A 23,914-nucleotide genomic window follows, 5' to 3' on the forward strand; every position below is an offset into this window, starting at 1 on the left:
AGGGATTGTGATGCCTCCAGCTTTGTTCTTTTTTCTCAGCATTGCATTAGCTATTTGGGGTCTTTTCTTGCCCCATATGAATTTTAGGATTCTGTATTTTATTTCTGAGAAGAATGTCCGTGGGATTCTGATTGGGATTGCATTGAATCTGTACATTGCTTTAGGTAGTATGGACATTTTAACTATGCCTATTCTTCCAATCCATGTGCATGAAATATCTTTCTATTTCTTTATGTCATCATTGATTTCTTTCAGTACTGTCTTATAGTTTTCATTGTATAGGTCTTTCACCTCCTTGGTTAAATTTATTCCTAGATATTTTATTCTTTTTGTTGCTGCTGTAAATGGGACTGTATTCTTGAGTTCTCTTTCTGTTAATTTGTTTTTAGAGTGTAGAAATGCAACTGATTTTTTAAGTTGATTTTGTAGCCTGCATTTTTGCTGTAGTTGTTCATTATTTCTAATAGTTTTCCAGTGGATTCCTTAGGGTTTTCTATATATAAAATCATGTTGTCTGCAAACAGCGAGAGTTTCACTTCTTCCTTGACAATCTGGATACCTTTTGTTTCTTTTTCTTGCCTAATTGCTCTGGCCAAAACCTCCAGTACCATGTTGAATAAGAGTGGCAAAAGTGGGCACCCTTGCCTTGTTCCTGTTCTCAGAAGGACGGCTTTCAGTCTTTCCCTGTGGAGTATGATGTTGGCTGTGGGTTTGTCATCTGCGGCCTTTATTATGTTGAGGTACTCTCCTTCTATACACATTTTATTGACAGTTTTTATCATAAGTGGATGTTGGATCTTCTTAAATGCTTTCTCAGAGTCTATTGAAATGATCATGTGGTTTTTATTCCTCATTTTGTTAATGTGGTATATCACATTGATGAGTGGATGTTGAACCATCCCCATGTCCCTGGTATAAATCCCACTTGATCATGGTATATGATCCTTTTAATGTGTTGTTGTATTCAGTTTGCCAATATTTTGTTGAGGACTTTGCATCTATGTTCATCAGTGATGTTGGCCTGTAATTTTCCTTCTTTGTGTTGTCCTTGTCTGGCTTTGGGATTGGGGTGATGTTGGCCTTGTAAAATGTGTTAGGAAGTGTTCCATCTTCTTCAAGTTTTCGGAATATTTTGAGAAGGATAGGTACTAAATCTTCTTTGAATGTTTGATAGACTTCTCCAGAGAAGCCATCTGGTCCTGGATTTTTATTTTTTTGAGAGGTTTTCAATTACTGTTTCAATCTCTTTACTTGTGATTGGTCTATTCAAATTCTCTTGTTTCTTCTTGGTTCAGTTTTGGGAGGTTATGTGAGTCTAAGAATTCATCTGTTTCTTCTAGATTTTCTAATTTGTTGGCATATAGTTTTTCATAGTATTCTTTTACCATCCTTTGTGTTTCCATGGAATCTATTGTAATTTCTCCTCTTTCATTTCTAATTTTATTTATTTGAGTCTTCTCTCTTTTTTTATTAGTAAGTCTGGCTAAGGGTTTGTCAGTTTTGCTTATCTTCTAGAAGCAGCAGCTCTTAGTTTCGTTGATCCTTTATACTGTTTTTTTGGTTTCAATTTCATTTATTTCTGTTCTGTTATTTCCCTCCTTCTATTGACTTTGTTTGTTCTTCCTTTTCTAGTTCTGCTAGGTGTAGTTTAAGATTGCTTATTTGAGATTCTTCTTGTTTGTTAAGATTGGCCTGTATTGCTATGAATTTCTCTCTTACGGCAGCTTTTGCTGCATCCCATGTGAATTGGTATGGTGTATTTTCATTTTCATTTGTCTCTGGATAATTCTGGATTTGTCCTGTAATTTCTTCAGTGATCCATTGGTTGTTCAGTAGCATGCTGTTTAGTCACCATGTATTTGTCACTTTCCCAGCTTTTTTCTTGTAGCTGATTTCTAGTTTCATAGCATTATGGTTGGAAATGATGCTTGATATGATTTCAGTCTCCTTAAATTTATTGAGGCTCATCTTGTTTCCCAACATATGGTCTGTGTTTGAGAATATTCCATGTGCATTTGAGAAGAATGTGTATTCTGCTGAGTTTGGATGCAATGTTCTGTACATATCTATTAAGTCCATCTGGTCTAGTTTTTCATTTAAATCCATTATTTCCTTGTTGACCTTCTGTCTGGACCATCTATTCATTGATGAAAGTGGGATGTTAAGGTACCCTACTATTATTGTGTTGCTGTTGATATCTCCTTTTAGGTCGGTTAATGATTGCTTTATGTACTTTTGTACTCCTGTATTAGGTTCATATATATTTATAAGTGTTATGTCCTCTTGGTGGAATGTCCCTTTTATCATTATATACTGCCCCTCTTTGTCTCTCATTGTCTTTTTTATCTTGAAGTCTACTTAGTATGATATAAGTATGGCAATACCAGCTTTCTTTTGTTTGTCATTAGCTGGGAGTATTGTCTTCATCTCTTTGCTCTAAGCCTGTGTTTGTCTTTAGAGCTGAGATGTGTTTCCTGGAGGGAGCATATTGTTGAGTCTTGTTTTGTTTTTTTTTCCCCAAGGGAGATTAGCCCTGAGCTAACATCTGCTGACAATCCTCCTCTTTTTGCTGAGGAAGATTAGCCCTGAGCTAACATCTGTGCCCATCTTTCTCTACTGTGTTCTTAATATGTGAGACGCCTGCCGCAGCATGACTTGATAAGTGGTGCATAGGTCCATGCACAGGATCTGAACCAGCAAACCCTGGGCTGCCAAAGCAGAGTGCGTGAACTTAACTGCTGTGCCGCTAGGCAGACGTTTATAATCAATCCAGCCACTCTGTGTCTTTTAATTGTGGAATTCAATCCATTTACATTTAGAGTGATTATTGATACATGAAGGCTTAATGCTGCCATTTTATCTCTTGTTTTCCAGTTGTTCTGTATTTCCCTTGTTTCTCCCCCCATGTGTTTCAGACTGCCAATTCAGTTTGGTTGCTCTCTGTGATAATTTTCTCAGTTTTCTCTTTATTTCTCATTTATATCTCTGTTCTGACTTTTTGTTTAGTGGTTACCGTGAGGTTTGTATAAAAGATCTCGTAGATGAGCTTGTCCATTTCCTGATAGCTTCTTATTCCCTTAGTATAGGCAGTTTCCATCCCTATCCTCTTCTCCTTCTAAGTTATTGATGTCACAACTTATTCCATTTTGTGTTGTGAGTTTGTGGTTAAAATGAAGTGATTATATTTATTCTTGATGTTTTCGTCCCTTTATCATTAGTGTTATAATTGTTTGCTAATCTGTTCTGATAGTGAGTTGCAGGTTTCTGATTTTGCCTGTCTATTTATCTCCTTGTAAACCCTTTCTTTTCTTTTGAGGTATGAAGGCCTTCTTGATTATATATTGTGGGGGGTCTTGTGGCAATGAACTCCCTCTGGTTTTGTGTGTCTGGGAAAGTTTTTATTTCTCCATCGTATCTGAAGGATATTTTTGCTGGATAAAGTATTCTTGGCTGAAAGTGTTTGTCTTTCAGAATTTTGAATATATCATTCCACTCTCTCTTAGCTTGTAAGGTTTCTGCTGAGAAATCTGGTGAAAGCCTGATAGGGTTTCCTTTGTAGGTTATTTCCTTCTGCCTTCCTGCCCTTAATATTTTTTCTTTGTCATTGACTTTTCCCAGTTTTACTAAAATATGCCTTGGAGAAGGTCATTTTACATTGATGTAATTAGGAGTTCTGTTAGCTTCTTCTACTTGTAATTCCAGCTCCTTCCTCAGGTTTGGGAAGTTCTCAGTTATTATTTCTTTGAACAAGCTCTCTGCTCCTTTCTCCCCCTCTTCTCCCTCTGGAATACCTATAATCCTTATGTTGCTTTTCTTAGTTGAGTCAGATATTTTTTGGAGAATTTCTTCATTTCCTTTTAGTCTTAGTTCTTTCTCCTCCTCCACCTGAAACATTTCTATATTCCTGTCCTCTAAATTGCTAATTCTATCCTCCATAATGTCAGCTCAGTTATTTAAGAAGTCCGGATTTTTCTTTATCTCATTCATTGTGTTTTTCATCTCCAATATTTCTGATTGGTTTTTCTTTATAGTTTCAGTCTTTTTTGTGAAGAATTCCCTGTGGTCATTAGTTTTGTTCCTGATTTCATTTAACTGTCTTTCTGAGTTTTCTTGTAACTCATTGAGTTTTTTATGATACCTATATTGAATTCTCTGTCATTTAGATTGTAGATTTCTGTGCTTTCAGGATTGATTTCTTGGTATTTGTCTTTTTCCTTCTGGTCTGGGGTATTAATGTACTTCTCCGTACACTTGATGGTGTGGATTTGTGCCTTCACATAGTGATAGTATCTGGTTACAGATTCCATCTGCCACCACTGGTAGGGGCGCAGGAACTGTGTATTCTGAGCCTGCTGCAGTCCCTGTCAGCTGTACCTGTCTGAGCCTGGGCCACTCCTTGGGACTGCAGTGGCCCTGTGGGCTCTCCCACCAAATGGGAACGCAGTCACATGGGGGCTCAGGACTGCTGCTGCCAGCTCGCACACTCCCACCAAAACGTGCTCCCCTCTTACGGGCTGCAATGGTACTTCGGTCGTTCATGGCAGCCGGGAACTTGTTCACTCAGGCATGCAGATCTGTCACTGTCTCCTGCTGGATCACACCAGCTGTTGTGCTTGGTGGCAGGGCCTCCCCACCGGGTCCGAGCCTGAGCCACTCCCTGGAACTGCAGCAGCACTGTGGGCTCTCCCACAAGACAAGAAAGCGATCATACAGGGGCTCAGGGCTGCTGCTTCCTGCTCCCACAGTCCTGCCAAGATGCACTCCCCCTTTGGGGCCACAGTAGTACTATGGGTATTCTCAGCACCTGAGTACTCATTTGCTCAGGCGCACAAATCCACTGCTGTCTCCTAGGTTGCACCAGCTGTTGTGTGCATCCATTCCCACATTGGTGCTAAGGTGTGCTCCCACCCTTGGGGCTGCAATGGTACTGTGGGTGCTCGAGCCAGGAGAGCAGTCGTATGCATGTACAGGGCTGCTAGGGGACCGAAGAGTGCTCACCCATCTCCACCACCTCCCTGGGAGTAGTCCATCCCCCTTCACATGTATAGCTGTGCAGTTCTCTCAGGCGTCCTGATGTGCTGTGTGGGTATCCTTCACTGATGAGTGAAGGTCCATTTAGCTGTAGTTCGAAGGGGGAGAGACCAAGGGAACAGTTCACTCTGCCCTGTTACTGACATCCCAGATCACGATTGCTTTTTTATTGACACTCTTTAAGTGGAAAGCTAATTTTTTCCCCTGAAGATCATTGCCATATAACTGAAATGATTAAAAATTTGGGTGCTATGATGTAAACATACTAATTCTAAAACCACCATGTCTTCCCAGTTGCTTCATCTTTGACTTGTCTCTTGATCTTTGAATGTTACATGTAGGTTTCCCCTTTCCTTGTATTTGTGGGCATCTGTGATTGACTCTCTTTTTGAGTGTGTCTCTTCTTGTACTTGGTAAACAAATATCTTGCTATTCAGTGGAATATGAGTGGAAGTGTTTCACTTCAGTCTCTATACAGTTTCCCACTCCTCAGCTGCTGTTCTAGTTTTTGTTTTGTTCTGTTTTGTTCTGTCACTGCTTTGACAAAAGAAGTGATTTTGAAAAAGAGCCTTACTCTCTTGCAGAAGTTACGTTGTTTTAATAATTTATTCATATATTTTTGGACTGTTTAATATTTTTGTAAAAATGATACTTGATAACTGGAAAATCAAAAAAGGTCAATCAATAATGAAAAAATGTACTCTGGAAAAAATATTCTGAAATTCACTCACCAGGAATAACCGTTGTTTATGGCATTTAGTTGAAGAAACTAAGAGAATTGTTATATTTCAGGTTTTTCACTGAAGTGTGTTAATATACTTCTTTTAGGATATTAATTCCTAAATGATCTCTGAAGTTGATGGAAAAGAAAATAGAAAAATTCTGAAGGTGTGTTGTCATTTTTAAAATGCAAGTTGAAAAAAATAGAAAACATTTTCATTTCTCTTACATTGCCATAATTGCAACTGTTTACTTTTTTCTCTTTAAACCATTTTCTCTATTCCTGAATTGTTTATTTTAGTGCACTTCTTTGTTGGCTGGATTTAAGTTTCTAGGTGATCTTTGCCCTGAGTTCTGATGGGCTTAATGATATCTTTCTATTGCTTCTTTGTTTGCATGATATCTTGACTGGATATAAATTTTTCTGTTAACTTTTCTTAAGGACTTTTTTTTACTATCTTTTGTTATTGAGTATTGCTAAGAAAGCAGGTGTTCCCTGCGTTATACAGGGCTTATTTTGTTGGTCAGTTTTTGCTGCATAACAATCTCAGAATTTCAGTGGCTTTTAACAGCCAAGTTGTTCCTTTTCTTCCTCATGCCTTTAGATTAGCTGGGTTTTTTTTTTTTTTTTTTTTTGCCTAGGCTTGGCTCTAGGCTATGAGTTGTTCTCTGTTCTCCTGGAATCAGTGGCCCACTCTCTGGCCATCTCAGGAGTAAGCCAGACTATTCAAGCACATTTTAGCCTCTGTTTCTCCCATGTCTGTTTCATTTCATTGACGACATCTTGTGGCCAAGCCCAACATCATTCGGGCAGGGAAATAAATTTTACTTACTGTAAGGTACTGCAAGGTGACATGTTAGAGGGAGTAAACGATGAATTAAAAACAGTAATTGAATCTGCCATTTTTGCTTTTGATGCCTAGAACTCAGATTGATTCTTTCTAAAAAAATTTTTAATAGTTTATTTTGTTTTGTGTTTTGTTTTGATAAAGATCAGCCCTGAGCTAACATCTGCCGCCACTCCTCTTTTTGCTGAGGAAGACTGGCCCGGAGCTATAATCCGTGCTCATCTTTCTCTACTTTATATGTGGGCCACCTGCCACAGCATGGCTTGATAAGCGGTGCCATGTCTGCACCCGGGATCCGAACTGGCGAACCCTGGGCCACTGAAGCAGAACGTGTGAACTTAACTGCTGTGCCACTGGGCTGGCCCCATCAGCTTGATTCTTTCTTAATCCTTGAAGTTCAAGATTTAGAAAAACATTAAGGCAAATGTTTCTGGGTATCTGAGTACTTGAGTTAGTCTGGTTTGACCACAGGTTTGAGTAGTACCTTGCCTCTTCTTATATTATCATTCAATATTTGTTATTCATAAATGTAGTATTTTCTTATTGGTAGGAGAGAATTGTTACCTTTTAATATTCTTCTCTATCTTTCTTCTGTTTCCCTTTCATATCTCTGTCAATTGAATGCTTTTGACCTAGGTGTTTTTTGTCAGTTAAGATATTTTCAGTTGTAAATAACAGGAAATGCAATGTAAACCAGCTTAAACATTAAAGGAAATTAATCATCTAATATAAGTGGAAAAAGCAGGCAAAGCTTGATCCAGGTGCTCCAGAAGTTTGTTGATCAGTATCTCAGCTCTGCTTCCTTCATTTTTGTTCTATTTTCATCAGGCTCGTTATCATAATTGCAGGGTTATTGCTGGTAGGTCCTGGAGCCTGTGTTTGCCTTTGGCTTCAAATATACAAGAGAAGAGAGAATCTGCTTCCCAGAGAACTTAAATGAAATCACATGCCATTGACTCTGGCTGGCCCCAATGGAATCACACATTAAATTAAAATTTTTTCATCGTGATAATACATAGTTATAAATGATATGTATTTAGATAAGTTTTGGATTCTCTAGGACATTGGAGTGGCTTTTTGGTTTTCTTTTTTGGTAAGAAAGATTTGCTCTGAGCTAACGTTTATTGCCATTCTTCCTCTTTTTTTGCTTGAGAAAGATTAGCTCTGAGCTAACGTCTGTGCCACTCTTCCTCCATTTTGTATGTGGTTGCCACCACAACATGGCTTGACAAATAGTGTAGGTCCACACCTGAGATCCAAACCTGTGAACCCGAGCCACTGAAGTGGAGTGCACCAAACTTAACCACTACACCAGGGTGCCAGCCCCTGGGGTGGCTTTCTTAAACAAAGACATTAAGACTGAACTCTGAAGAGTGAATTGGAGTTTGCTAGCAGAAAAAGTGAAGTTATCATTGCAGGCAGAAGAATTATTAAGTTACAGCATGGAAAAAAGGCTAGAGTAGGCTGAATCAGAGAGGGTATGAGACAGTAGTCTTGGTCAGATCATATTGGTAATTCGGGACTTTATTCTAAGAACATTATGATATCATGGATGAGTTTTAAGCTGGGCAGGGGTAGTACAATTGGGTTGTTTTGTTTTTTTTTTTTTTAAAGATTTTATTTTTTCCTTTTTCTCCCCAAAGCCCCCCGGTACATAGTTGTGTATTCTTCGTTGTGGGTTCTTCTAGTTGTGGCATGTGGGACGCTGCCTCAGTGTGGTCTGATGAGCAGTGCCATGTCCGCGCCCAGGATTCGAACTAACGAAACACTGGGCCACCTGCAGCGGAGCGCGTGAACTTAACCACTCGGCCACGGGGCCAGCCGCAATTGGGTTTGTTTTTAAAAGGTCGCTCTGACTTCAGAGTGGAGAACTGGTGGGGTGAGAGTGAAATTGTTGTCACTTGAGATAGGGAATGTGTGGAGCACCATGAGCCTAGAGCGGAGGAGCAAGTTGTTCAGGTAACTGCCATAGTTGCTGAATCTCTTCTCTGTGACATATACTTTATATGTATTATTGTAATCTGTGCAAATTACAAAGTGGGTCGTATAACCTCCATTTTACAGATGAAAAAATTAAGGATTTTGAAAGTGACTTGCCCATGGCAACACACAGATCTGCATTCAGATTGTTATGAATATATAAATCTGGTTCTTTTTGACACACACTGATGTCTCCTTTCCTGAGTTAGTTACTGTATTTACTTCATCTGAGCAGTGTAATTGTAGACCTCAGGTCTTTCAGCCCTGTTAGCTACTGCTAAGGAACCACTTTTATTGCAAAAAGAACTAAATAAGGCCATTGGCAATATAACTGAAGGTACTTCTGTTCTTGGGCCTTGTGTGTGAAACATCTTACTATATTTCCTTACATGAGGTAGATTCAGCTTAAAATTATACTGCTGCACTTGTTCCTTTCCGTAAAAGAACCCCTCCTGCCTCTTAACTCCAATCTCTTGAGCATGGACAAGAAACATTACAAGCTGTGGTGTGTCATGATAGTTATGTAATCTTTTTTTTGGTGTAGGTGGGGGGTGGGTGAGGAAGACTGGGCCTGAGCTAACATCTGTTGCCAATCTTACTCTTTTTTAAAATTTTTTTCCTCCCCAAGGGCCCAGTGCATAGTTGTATATCCTAGTTGTAAGCCATTCTGGTTCTTCTGTGTGGGATGCTGCCATAGCATGGTTTGATGAGCGATGTTTAAGTCTGCAAATCACTGAACCCTGGGCCGCCAAAGAAGAGTGCACGAACTTAACCACTCAGTCATAGGACTAGCCCTGTCATGATAGTTGTGTAATCTTTTGAGGTGTTCTTGTTTCAGGTGTCAGAACTTACCCCATATTATATTTACTTGACTTTACATTGGTATTGCTCTCCCCAGTTACCCGAGGTTTTATCACCCGTGCTGCTAATGCCTCTTCCTTCAAGTTATTCAGTTATTTTTATTTAATTTTACAAATCTAGAGTTAGTTCCCTTGAAGATGTATCCCTGCTATCATGGGCGGTGTGGCCTATTGTACTTCTCTGCCATTGCTTCATTATTCATAAAAATAAACTCTGCCCGGGTTTTCTGACTTTTTATATTTTCCTGAAATCAAATCTAAATTTTTGTTTTAAATAGTACAGTGTTCTGTATATCTTGTGGGTTTTCAAAACTTTCTTATTTCTTTCAAAGGAAAATTATACCCAGATTTGCTAGGAAAATATGATAGTGATGTCCTATATCTCTTTTACCACGTCTTTTTACCAGATGTGTGTATCGTTTACTTTCGTTTTATGAGTTTCAATTTGAGGAGTTTTTTTTGCTTTGGTTTGGTTTGGGTTAGATTTGTTTTTGTTTTTTTTCTTCTAGGTACTAGACCCTAGACTAGATTGTTTGTTTGTTTCTCTCTGACTTAAAGCACTATATATATACAAGTCTGTAGTCTTTATTTCATAATTCCAAAATAAAAAATGCTTGAAAGTGTTTTTGTGCATTCTGTACCAGAACTCATTTGACAATAACACTTCTCCTGAACTGACATGAAGTTATATGTAATTTTTGTTTATCCTACTTAGTGTGAATATTCATGTTTCACTGTGTTTGGTTAGGGGATGCTGCTTCTAATCTCCTGGTGGTGGTGCATAATATATGAAATAGTGTATTACCTTTCTAAAATCCAAAAGATTTTTATGTCTGAAACACTTGGCGTCAGGTGTTTGGGGTCAGGGACTGTGGACCTGTGTCTTGTGTTAATGGCGTGATTACAGTGTACTGTGGCTGTTTGTTCCCTTGTCTATCTTCCTTATGAGATTGTGAGCTAAGAAAGCTTTTCTTTTTGGATCCACAGACCCTAGTTTATTGGCCTATACAAAGTGGGTACTTAATGGTGAAATTGAACACCGTTAGTTGGGGGAAACTTTTACCAGGTGGGTTATTGAACTACAGATTATAACTTGTCTTTTTCACTTGATTATATGTTGTTTTCTTTCCCTTACTGGAATCTTGGCTTCACCATTTACTAACTATGTGATCTTGAACAGCTTACTTAATACAGCTATTTGTTTGTTCATTTGTAAAAATAGTATAATAATTTTGCCTGCCTGGAAGCATTGTTGCGACGGCTAAATAGAATGCTTCCTGGATAGCACTCCTTTTGCCGTTAATGTAGGTGCTTATTGATTCATATCCTCTTGGTTATTTTACTAACATGTGGTCAACCATTCTCTTATTAATGAACTCTGAGGTCATTTTCAGTGCTTTGACATTTTAACAATGCTGGAGTTAATCCTAAGTGAATCATATCTGTCCATAAGTCCTTGTGGCCTTATTTTTGTTGGATAGATTGAGGTGGGACTGTTGGATCAGTGGCACCTAATTTTTTAGTTTTAATGGATACTTCCATGTTACTTTCCTAAGGCAGACTTGAGAAATGAGGGAGAAGGTAGCAGTTTACAGTTCCACCAACAGTAGATAAGAGTGCCTCTTTGCCCGTAATCTTACCAGCAATGGATTTTATCAGTTCATTTGTTGTTTTTTTAAAAAATTTTAAATGTAGTTTTAGACTCATAGGGAATTGTGAAAATAGTCCCATATATACCATATATGCCTCCGATGGTAACTTATAGCTTATTCCACCTTCATATACTTTCTGTAGTTTTGTTGATCATATTTTTTTCCCGTACAGAAGTTTTTGTTTAGTCAATATGTTTCTCTTTTTTGGTTTTTAGGTTTTCTCTCTTATGTAAAAAGTTTTCTCTATGCTGTAGGTTATACTGTTTTCCTTTAATATCTTTTACTTTTTACATTTTGGCCTTTAATTCATTTGTAATATGTTTTTGTATATACTGTGAGAATTGTTTTCCCCAGCTGTACAACATGCTATGCCAGCACTACTTATGAAATAAACTGTTTTATTTAGGACTGTTTCAGTTGCTGGTGACTTAAAACCTCAAAATTTGAAAGGTAGGACTGACTTAAGGCCAGGCTTGATACAGTAGCAAAAGTAATATTGCTTAAAAAAAAAAAAAATTGCTGTTTTCCTCTTTTCTCAGTTCTGCTTTTTTGGGTGTTGATTTTTTTCCCCATAATCCTTACCTAGCCCAATTCCAGATACTTCCCACATGCTCACATGATGACTGGAAGTTTTAGGCATTACTTCCTCATACTACTCAGGGGAAGGGTCTCTTTCTGAAGTTTCCCTGGAGAGCAAGTTTCTTTTGCCAAATGCCCAAGTAAATAGCTCCTTAGATTTTTGGCCGTAATTAAGTCGTGTGTCTGTTCCTGAATCTGTCACTGTGGGGGTGAGGGAGTGGGGTGCAAACAGAACTGCTGATTGGCTTTTCCAAGCAGGAAATTCTGGTTTAATAGTTTGGATTTGCACGAGTGATGAGCATGGCATTAAGTCTGTCTCAACCACATGAGTGAGAGTGAGAGAGGGATAATATTTCACAGGAAATGCGGGAACAGATGCCAGGTATTCAGACCACAGGTGATCATGTCATGACCCCATCTTCTTCCTACTACAGATAAATAATACCTTTTACATTTATTATAATCTGTTTCTGTATTTTCTGTTTTATTCTACCAGCAGTCTAGAAGAGTGCTCATTTGCCGCTTTATCCTGTCCTAGAAATATTCCTTCAATAATAGTGGCTTAGAGTACTTTTTAATAACTTGCTAAGCAGGTCTCTCATCATTTTTCCCCAGAAGTTTCTTGGCAATTCTTATGTATTTATTTGACATAAACTTTGAGATTCTGAGTAGAATTGCATCATGTGTATTTTTAACACGGAAGTATCCGAATTAGATAAACATAACTATGAAAAATCAACCCGGAGACACTCAGCACTTTTTTCAGCAAACGCTTTTCTTTATTTTCTTTGTTGTCCTCCATCTTCCTTCTAGTTTTTGACTCCCTCAACACTTTCACAGTACTGAAAGACATTGGACGCATGGTTCTGCTCTCCACAGAGAACTTTTGTCTTTAGATATATCCAAGATGTCTACCAGCGTCTTCTAGTAGGCTTATTTGAGTTATTGAGTAGTACCAGCAGAGAACTGAGAGGAGAAGAGCTGGAAATGTGCAAATAAGCTGCCTTATCCCTCATGTATTGTGAGAAATTATTTTTAATTTAAGAATGCCACACATCTCCATTTATATTGCTCTTTGTTTTGTTAAATAAGTGTGAAAAGATAGGAAAATGAAATCTGATTACAATTAGAAAGTAAAATAATATGTTTATATTTTTTACAGATAATTTTTTATGTACTTAAAACTCTAGAAAATGTGGTAAATGTCTATTAGAATTGTTAACATTTAGCCAAGTTGCCACATAGAAGATTATATTCCAAAGCCTACTTTATACGCTTTAAAGTGATCTCGTGATAGGTCCAAATACTACAAGAGACCATCGCAATATATACAAATATGGAATCATGTTGTACACCTGAAACTAATATAATGTTATATGTCAATTATATCTCAGTAAAAAAAAAATAAAAAAATACAAGACCATGGAAATGTGTTCATTTCACAGCTCGGATTCAGTCTGGTGCAACAGTATGCAAGGTGATTAATATCGTTTATTTGAATCTGTGTATGTCCCCCCCCCCCCCCCATTTTACTTCTGGACATTTACAGATTGTAGTGAATTAATTAGTCTTTTGAAAAAAATTTCAGCGTTATTGAGGTATAATTGACAAAATGTAAGTGAAGTAGAATTTTTGCAAAATAGATTTGTGGTACTTCTGTGAGATAAATTTTTCTTGGCTTAAATGTTATTAGATACTGGATCAGGATTAAGAAAATTAAAGAATTATTTTTTGTTTAGATATATGGGGGTGAATTTTACATCCATTTTCTTAATGGCAGGCTCTCTGTAGATTGATAGACATTTTATGTAGTTTATAAAGTGTTTATGTCAAGTGACTGTTGACCAGTTAATTTTATCTTAAGTTACAAGGATATTCAGACAGAAGCTAATCATTGTATTCTTCTTCCTTTTTTGCAGTGGGACTTCCCCTCTTGCATGCCTGAATGCAATGCTGCACACAAACTCCCGAGGTGAAGAGGGCATCTTCTATAAGGTTCCAGGTAGAATGGGAGTATATACCTTGAAGGTAAATATTTTTGTTAGTCATTTGAAAAGTAAAACCAGGAAGTGACTACATATATTTGCATTATAGAGACAGAATTCTGTTCTTGAAGAGTGATATTTTCAGGAAGAGGGTTACCTCTTCAACCCTGTGTCTAATACTTTTTTTTTTTTTTTTTACTAATCTGTAACCATCTATAGGTAGACCAGAGAAGTAACTTTATTTTTTATTCTTTATGATAATATTTTCTTGAAGGGATGAAGTGAAAATGACTTCCAGTGACTTTTTAAAGGGCCTCACAACATTCAAATACTAATGAGTATTACTGTGGAGCATGCACCCTTGATGCTTTATATTACTTCCTCATTTAACTCTCCGTTACAACTCAGAGTTGTGGTTGTTATTCCTTTTTTTATAAAAGAGAAAACCCAAATTCAGAAGATTGGATTTTCTTGCCCAGCTTTGGCTAGATAGTATCAGAACCAGAATATGAACCCAGATCTGACTGAAGTCCTGAGTCCATGTTCTTTTTGCCATAACAGGTTTGCTAATTTCTAATTCCTGCGCTGAGAAGGGACCTTGACTTATCAGTGTCCTTTCAGTTACAAACAAGGAAGCCAACTCAAATAAGTTTGAGTAAAACAGAGAATTTATTAGTTCATATAACTGGAAATTCTAGGGAAACTCAGCCTAGATCCAGGAGCTTAAATGATGTCCTCAGGGATTGGTCTCTCTGCTTTCTTTTGGCTCCATTCTCAGGCAGGCTCTCTCCTCATTGTACCTGATGACCCCCACTCTTCAAGCTGTAAGTCTGGAGAGAAGAGTCTCAGGAACTAAAACAGGAGCCCTTTAGTTAGTTCTGATTTGGCTTGATTGGTTTGGCTTGGCCTGTGTGTCTGTACCTGAATGATTCCTGTTGCCAAATGTGTTGAGTCTTCTGATTGGATGCTTTTAGGTTCATGATTACCCTTGATGTGGGGTTGAATTAAGCCCTCTCAAGAGGCCAGATGAACTGAAGAGAGGGGTTGTTTCCCAAAGGGAATTTATCAGCAGAAGGAGAATTAATGCTTCGCTTGCAGTGACTATGTACATGTGTATGTGGGACTCTGTCCCCTCTTGCCTTTTCAGCTTTGAACTGTAGTCATCATGATGCTCAGTGGTTGTGTATAGCCCACTAACATTAAAAAGATCTAACTTACCTATAATACCTCCTTGTTGAACTTCTTGGGGTCACAGGGCTCTAGTCCTACATGGAGCATTCTGCGTTTCTTTTAGGTTTTAGCTGATCTACACCTTCCATAAGTGTTAATAACATTTACTAAATGCCTGCTCTATGCTGGACATTGTAGAGGCTATAAAGAAGGATAAACTGTGAGCCATGATCTCTTGAAGCTCACATAGTTGTTGGAATAATTGCCTACTGACAAAATACTGTGATATAAAGTACTGAACTATAAAGAACTGTGATATTATAGGGAAATAAAGATTCATTTTGAATAAAGGGATGTAGAAAGTTTTTGTTTTTCTTAAACTTGTAAGATTTGAGTTGAACTATGGCAGATAAATAATGGAGGAAGTGCCTTTAAGACAAGGGAATAGCTTACGTAAAAGCACAGATAGAGGGATTCAGAATGGATTTGAAAGTAGAGTAAATTGGAGTGGTGGGACCCTAATCTGTGGTGGGCTAGTGTGTAAGGAGTCAGGGGCAAGGTGAACGTTAAGTAAAGATCGAACATTGGAGGCTTTTGAAAACCTGACCAAGCAGTTTTATAGAGAGAGAGAGAGAGAGAGAGAGAGAGAGAGAGAGACTGTGTTGAGGAGATGGCAGAGGTTTTCCAGGAGAAAAACTTGATCAACTTCGTTTAGGAAGTTAGGAAGATAGTTCAAGTAGGATAGCTTTAAGGGTAAAGCAGGAAAACTTGTCTGTGAGATGGTTATGATTGTTTGGAACAGATGATTGGCCTGAACCACAAGACTGGTGAAAGAGATCTAGGCAAGGGACATTAGAGAAATAAATTATGTACTATTTGGAGTGAGTAAAAGAGAAGGTGAAATGGTTCTAAGATTTGGGGCATGAGCATTTGATCCTGCAGGGATCACAAGTGTAAGAAAAGAAGATAGCTATGTTTGAATTTAAAATACTTGTTGAACCCACAGGTCAAGAGGTCTGGCTGGCAACTAACTCTGTAAAGTTGTTCTGCATTTTGAAGGAAAGAATAGAAAAATATGGAATTGTGTATTGTAAGAAAGTATATAACATAAGAAATGGCTGAGAGAGAAATATCACTAAGTGGAAAATAACAGTTTCTTCCTAGATCAGAGGTTACTATCTTGGCTGTAATGTTATGAGTGCCAATTTTACCTGGGAAGCTAACATGCCAGAATCATTTTTTATCTGATTATAAAAATAAATTATGTGGGAAAATAAATATATTGAGAGGAAAACACAATCCAAAGTTTTATAACTTGGAAATAACATTCACTAATAATGTTTGTCTATGTGTGCATATTTTTATATACTACATAAGTAGATGGTAGCTAATATTTATTGAGCTCTTATCATATGCCAGGCAGTAAGCATTTTACATTTATTAACTCATTTAATTTTCCAAATAATCTTTTAAGTTAGGTACTATTATTGCCATGTTATAGACAGGGAAACTGAAGAATAAGAGGTTAAACTTTGACCAAGGCTGCAAAATTAAATGATAAAGCTAGAATTCAAACCTGGAAAGTCTTAATTTCGTAGTGCTTGATTTGCAGCTACCTTATTATATCTTTCACACACTGTGATGACACAAGTATCCTTTCTGATTAGCATTCTCACTGTCAAATGCGGAAACCAAAGATTCATGTGATTTTTTTAAAAAAATGGTTCCTTTTGTATTTTACTCCTGCTACTTACCAGCCAATATTCAGGAACTGATTAGGTTCAAATAATGTACTATCTCTTGCTGTCGAGACTCTGAACTGAATTCACAATACGTAATGGTACTTTACATACTCTCAAATATATATGTATATATATAACATGGATGCTCGATGTACATGCATTTTACAAAATTGTTATTATATAGTTATTTATCCTGCATATTTTGTCCTTTGCCTGGACATATGTATACCCAGTTTTTGTGTGATTTAAGCCTCTGTGTTGTGCCATGATTGTCATGTATAATTTTTATCTTCGGATTTAGGTGGAAACATTAGCTAATTTGACCCAAAGAAGAGAGATAACAGTTCTGGTTGACACTGAGAGATGACATTGCTGGTTCTGCTGCTGAATCCTATAGTAGTAAAAATTAATCAACACAATTAAGTTGCAGTAGTGCATATCAAAAATTTAATTCCTGTTTGCTGAAATGGTAATGATTAATCCTAATTGGATGCCTACATTTTCAGAAAGATGTGCCGGATGGGGTGAAAGAGCTATCAGAAGGTTCAGAAGAAAGCAGTGATGGTCAGTCAGATTCCCAGAGTTCTGAGAACAGCAGCAGCAGCAGTGATGGTGGCAGCAACAAGGAGGGAAAAAAGAGCAGGTGGAAAAGGAAAGGTAAATCCACCTGATCCCTCAATAAAGTACTGAATGCTGTAGGACAAATGCCCTTGTTAGTAGTTCCTCTTTTCCAGACCCCAGGTCAGTCAGTCTCTTTCCCTTACCCTTTACATCAGTACTGTCCTATAGAATTTCCTACAGTGATGGAAATGTTCTGTATCTATGCTGTCCAACCCAACACAGTAGCCACTAGCTACGTGTATCTATTGAGCACTTGAAATATGGCTAGTGTAACCGAGGAAGTGAATTTTTAATTTTATTTTAAAATAAATAGTTGTATGTGGCTAATGGCTACCACATTGGACAACCTGGCTTGCTAGGTTTTACCTGGGTTTATTCTCACCTTGACCATCCATAGCCCTTTTAGGATGCTCTTATTTTATTTTCTCTTGAATCCTCTCTACTAAAATTTGAGCACTTATTGCTCTAACAACTCTCTCCTTACTAGGAAGAGAATGCTTTTCATTTCTACTAGCAAAGACTAAATTTAGTCTACTGGTCTTTGCTCTCATCCTCTGCTTGGTGTCTGCTTGATAGCTTACCCAAAAAACTTTCTTTAGGGAATAAAGTGTTTGTTGCTGCAGCTTCCCTGGGATGGATTTTCTACTTAAGGATGTGTTTTATTACCTGTCCTTGCTAATTATCTGCAGCTTCTTGTCAGAGTCTTCTTGAAGAGGGCAAATCATTTTTACCCCAATATTTATAAGTTGTGCCATACATGGCAAGGCAGATATTAAGCCAAGTCATGATGGTTCATTTATAAGGACTGATAGAGTGATATTCTAGAACAAAATAAACATCCAAGAGTTTCCCTAGCTTGGATATCCTTTTAGGTTTGAGTTATAGGTGAGCTGTCTTTGGATTTAGAAGCTAGAGTTATGTTTGTTGGCATACTTGACTCATTAATTTTAAGTGCCTTTAGAACTATTGATAGAACTATGTCAGAAAAATAGTCTCCTTCATTAATGTACCTATGGTAATGTATGTGTGACTCCTGGAGAGAACTGAGATAATTAGTGGCATTATCTGTGTTCTCTGGTATATAACTACTACACATGCAATTTGGGCAAATTTTGTAACCAGAGGATTTTAGCTTTAAGATCACAACCACTTGGGAGAGCAACCTAGGGCTCAAATGTTAGGAACAAAGGCAAGACAAAACTGGGACCTCTGACCAATATTCTTGATATATTTTAGAGTAATCCCTCTCAATAGTGAAAGGAGGTGTGGTCTAGGGCCTTAGATTCCTCAAAGTCCACCAACGGCCCTTTTTGGAAGGGTGGAACCAAAAGTATTAAGGGGTCTGTCTCTCCTCTGCTTCCCCCATAGTTTAAACTTTCCTTTTTAAGTTTGGAAATTATTGGTCTAAGATTAGGAACCAAGCCAAGTCATCAGGCAAGAGAAGCAAGATTCATAATTTCTGGATGTGACTGGAAACAGGGAAATCGATATTAAAGGTGGTCAGACCTGTAAACGAAACAAAATCATGGTCTTGGAGGTCTTCACTTTTCAATAGCCACATATGCCGCAGTGGCTGTTTTGAGTAGTGGCTGTTACGTGGTTTTTAAAGGCTATCTCTAAGAACTTAAGGTAAATGTATTGTGAGACAGGAGGATGTAAGAAATAACAATAGAACTCCATTATCAATAGCTTAATGGTAGATTAAAATAGCATAACCTTGCCCTACACTTGGTATAATAATAGAAAATATTAACAGCAAGGTAAGAGCAAATTCAAGAATGTGGTCCAGATAAATTATTTTTAAACTGCCTTTGATTCATTCCTCTTCTAGAAATTGTCACAGTATTGCATATTTATCCTCAGTTTATATAAAGATGAGAAGTTCTGTAAAGACTTTTTCCGATTGTAGGTAGTCTTTTAAACTGAGAATAGAATGGGCTATATATGGTGTTTGGAAGGTGGAGATGAGAAGTGCACATGATGTCATGTAGAATTCACATATACTCTTACAGCTCTGATATTCTTAAGAAATGGGTGAATGATGAGGTACCAATAATGAATAATGATTTAGTCTCTCATAGAATGTTTTCTGTCATTCATGGGTCATACATATGGCATGTGGTATAGATATGTAAATTTTTAGGTATATAGCTATCAATGTTTTGTAGTCCAGTGCAAAGTAAAGTGGAAAACTTGTAGTTAGCAGTGGTAGTAGCAGCATGCAGCAAAGCAGATCTAAATCAGTTGCAATTATTAATAAAGGTAAAGCAAACTTATTTTGCCTATTCCTTTTTCTTATTTTGGGCTTTTACTCTCAATGTGACATCACTTTATTTCAAATGCATTGTAAGACAGGAAGAACATTGAGATAGTATCAAAACCCACTTCCTTTTATGTACAAAAATAAAGAGCTCTGACAGCAAAACTGATACTTCTAGTTGAAAATCGATAGAAACTCTCTTGATAAAGGTATATCTTTCAGCCAAGTAGGAACAGAGAACAGAACTTTGAAATTCAGTCCAATATTAAAACTAGTTTATTGATTTTCATGTAAAGTGGAAAATTTAGAAATTTGTAGTTTTGATTGCTAATTTTCAGACAGGAAACAATGTTCAAAGAAGAGCTTTATGGAATTCCAAACCAAGGTAAGGTGAAATAACTCCAGAAAATGATTAAAATCATTCTCTTGCTTTTTTTGTAGGATCGTAGCTAAGTGAAGTCTCTGACTTTTCTCCAAAATAAAATATAAATATTGCAGCATGAAGCAACTGTAGAAGTATTATTTTTATCTTCTGATAAAGTTTTCTTAGATTTTGATCTACTTCTGAAGTGTCTTAAGAAAAAATTGGTTGTATGAGATAAACCATTTCACTTATGAGGAATTATTAATTCTTTCCAGGAGTGCGAACTAGTATTAAGTTTACTGCTTGTTCAGAACTACTTTAAATCAAGAATGTGATACATATTGTGTTTGGAGTTATTCAAAATATCATAGACCTATCTGCTCTTTAGCAGCATTTATATATGTGTTAAGTTACTGAATGGGGATGGTTATGTATAGAAATGTCTCCTTTAAAAAGTATGCTGGTTAGAAAAACTCATTTGGGCAAAGTTAACTTACGTGGGGAGAGACCTTTGGAAGAGGATGTTCTTTTTTCGTCTGAGGTGGTTGGTGGCTTTAGCTCTGTCATGTATTAAAAGATGTCTACACTATTGGGACTTGGATAGTTAGGGTACCCAGAAGCAAGGAAAGGTGTTCAGGTGAGGTCTCTCCATCTTTGGTTAGGGCACTGTTTGAATATGATCGGAAGCTACAGCCTGCCCAGCTTGGAGTAATCTGTACCTGATGTGGGAAGAAGGGACTTAGAACTAACACGGTCTGTTACTTCTAGAAATGAAATTCCTCTAAGGAACGACTACTGTGAAAATAAAAACTCTGCCTTAAGAGAAGGATTACTGTTTTTGAAGAGTAAAACAATTTTGGAAACTTCAACTGTTATCAGTCTTTCAACTATTAATCCTTCAACTATATAAAGCTAAGTTTCAATTTTGATATTACTTCTCCATTATTTCTGATAGTCTCTCTGATACTTCAGAGGGGCTCATTGAATGTCTTCAGGAGAAAATAAAAAGTGAGAGATTATTTACTAAAGTTTTAATTCAAATGCATCTAATATGAATAGTCCATTTCCTTTTGACCTTGTTCAATATAATAATCATCCATTGAAATGGAAAATTCTCAGTGCTATTATGTATCTGAAAAGTAGTACTTTCTGAACGTATACTCAGTGGGTAGTATGTAAATGTTCAACAACTTGAAACAACTACTTCAGGAAACTGTGTAAAACTGGCTTTAATGAACCTTAAGTTCTAGAATTTGTTTTAAATAGTTTGCTGAAAACACTTATTTTAAGGTTAAAAATCATTTCTCTACTAGGTTGCTGTTTGGTTTTTTTGGTGACCTTTTTTGGTTTTTTAAATATTGAGTAACTGCTGATCTTTTGATCAGAATTTGTTAATCTTTATATAAAAGCAAGCATTTTTGTTTTTAATCGTATACTAAGTCGGTTCTAAAGTGAGAGTGTTTTTAATCTGTTGAGCAGTCCATACTGGAGGACAGTAGATCAGGGTATGAGCTTGAGAAGCATTGTTTAGGCCATTAGTTTATTTGCTAAACCAAAGAAACATCTCTATTTAAACTACTTGCTACACTCATTCTTTGACTAGTATGCAGTATTTGCCAGGTATTTGAGAAATCAATTTGAATAAGGTGTGGGCTCCATCCATATCTAGAGCTTTAGAAAAATAAGCAAATTCTTAGCAAATGACTTAGTAAGTAACATGTGTTTATATTTATCATACTATAGCAGCATCAGAGAAGGGAGTAGTTAACTTTAGATGGGTTAGTAAGTATTGTATGAACTATAGAAAATTTTAATAAACTGTCCTTTCCTTGAGAGTGTGACCTCTAGGGAAGACAGATATGTCATGGAAATAAAACATATATAAAGGCAAGAAGGTGGAAGTGTGTGTGTACAGTGTTTTCAGGAAGCCATTGGAAGGTAAATTTGGCTGGAAGAGGGGATTTGTGGAAAGAAAGAAGGGAAAAGAAGTCATGATCAGACTGTTAATCTTTAGGGCTAGTCTCCATTATTTATAGGTTATTGGTGTGCATAAAGTAATATCTTAGGAAAATTAAGATAATGTAGTATGGCAGCACTGTAGACTCCTCCAAATTTTCGTAGCCACATACCAAGAAGAACAAGATTTTTGTTCATAGATCTTTTTCTGTTAGTTTCATCCTCTTGTCCATTTAGTATCTGAGTGAATATATTAGCTTCTTTGGTTCATTTTTCTACTCACTAGCTTACGTTACATTACATTAGTTTACATTAGCTCAGTTTATTTCTAATCACTGGTATATAGGTTAAAAGAATTCATTTCCATTCTACTGTTGCGAATCACTGGTTGGTGATAGTATGTTTCTTTGGTGCAGGATGATATTAATTGGTGACATTAGTTTCATTTGAAGTAAAAATTAAAACTGGTAATACAGAAGCGTGAAGGATTATTTTTCTCTAGGTACCACTTTGTAAGAAAAAATTATAAACAGCAGCTTGATGTAGTTAAAATGCAGCCTTAATGTTCATTTTTCAAACAATGTCTTATTTTTTGTATGTTTATCCTTTTTAAGATATACCCCAAGGAAATCTTGGTTCCTTATTTTGTAACTGTGGTACTATTCCCATGCCATTCCCCCACACTCCCTCCCTCCCCACTGCCAGCTGGTTTATTCTCAAACTATTCATCACAAAGGACCAGCCCCTCAATACCTTCCCAATCCATTGTGGACCAATACTTAGGTAAAATACAATAAAAATGGCCCAGGAGCATCTAATTTCTGTGAAAGTAACTAAATGCCTCCTCTCACTTTTGTACTTATCTTGTTACAGACCAGTCTTTGGATAGTATTTGAATAGCAATAGTTTACATGGACAACATTTGAATAGCGATGGTTTAGATGATTTTTCAACCATATAAACTTGGGAATGCTATTTTTCTTTAAAAAAAGAAGGAAGAAGGAAAAATCCTTCATTCCTCCTTTAAAGGAGGAAAAATAAAATGATCTTATCCCCGTTTTTTGAATTGAGAAAAGAAAATACCTGTTTCCATGAGTAAATAATTAACTATAATAATCGTTACCAGCACTGCAGAGGCATTATGCCAGCTCCCTGTCACTACTCATCCTTCCTCAGAGGTAACCACTGTCTTGACTTCTGTCCATATAGATTTTGCCTATTTTAAAACTTTTAAAATTAAATTATAATATATATTCAGAAAAGTGCTCATATCATAAATATACAGCTTATTGAATTTTCATAAATGGAACAGCACCATGAACCAGAACTCAGATCAAGAAGCAAAACATTGTCAGTACCCCAGCAGCCCTTCTGGTAATACCCATTACCCCAAAATAACCACTCTAATAATTTCTGATAGTATAGACTAGACTTATCTGGAACAGAATAGTGTCCAGAAATAGTTTTTTAGATTTATGTAAATCATGCTCTCTTTTTCTTTGCTCAAATGATGTTTGTAAGATTTCATCCATGTTCTTGTGTATGTACATCAGATTCTTAAAACTGTATAGTATTCCATTTTATAAATATTGCCCGGTACCTCAATTTGTTTATCCATTCTACCATTGATGAACATTAGGTTTTTTTCTAATTTTCATCTGTTATATTAATTCTGTGAATGCTTTTGTCTGTCTTTTTGTACTCATTTCTGTTGGGCATATTCTCTGGAGTGGAATTAACTAGCGTATATACTGCCAAACAGTTTTCCAAAGTGGTCCTACCAGTGTATACTCCTACCAGCAATGTATGCAAGTTCCAACTATTTCACATGCTCACTAATTCTTGGTATTGTCAGTCTTTTTAATTTTAGACGTTGGCCGGTATGTAATAGTATCCCATGTTGTTTTAAGTTGTATTTTCATGAAGGCTAACAGAATTGGATTCTTTTCATTATTAGTCATTTGGATGTCATCTTTTATGCAGTGCTTATTCCAGTCTTTGCCATTTTTCTATGGGTTATCTTTTTCTTGGTGACTTGTAGGAGTTCTTCATATATTCCCTTGTTGAATATATATATTCCAAATAACTTTTCACTCTCTGAAAGGTATCTTTTGATGAATACAATTTCTTAATTTTAATATAATCC

The 23,914-nt window shown here is 36.7% G+C and overlaps 1 protein-coding gene across 3 annotated transcripts in view; it reads left to right on the forward strand.

Annotated features, from left to right (window-relative positions):
* Nucleotides 1–23,914, forward strand: part of ASXL2 (ASXL transcriptional regulator 2) — a 161,525-nt gene that overhangs the window by 82,148 nt on the left and 55,463 nt on the right. Inside the window, exons 3-4 of one of the 3 annotated variants that reach the window (XM_005600159.4) lie at nucleotides 13,590–13,698; nucleotides 17,074–17,224. In XM_005600159.4, the coding sequence (XP_005600216.3) occupies nucleotides 13,590–13,698; nucleotides 17,074–17,224 (260 nt within the window). Of the gene's footprint in view, nucleotides 1–13,589; nucleotides 13,699–17,073; nucleotides 17,225–19,615; nucleotides 19,834–23,914 lie in introns of those variants that run through there. The other 2 variants (XM_070235772.1, XM_005600161.4) reach the window with 2 other exon arrangements.

The sequence above is a fragment of the Equus caballus genome, chromosome 15, assembly GCF_041296265.1.
Source record: "Equus caballus isolate H_3958 breed thoroughbred chromosome 15, TB-T2T, whole genome shotgun sequence".
Lineage (NCBI taxonomy): Eukaryota > Metazoa > Chordata > Mammalia > Perissodactyla > Equidae > Equus > Equus caballus.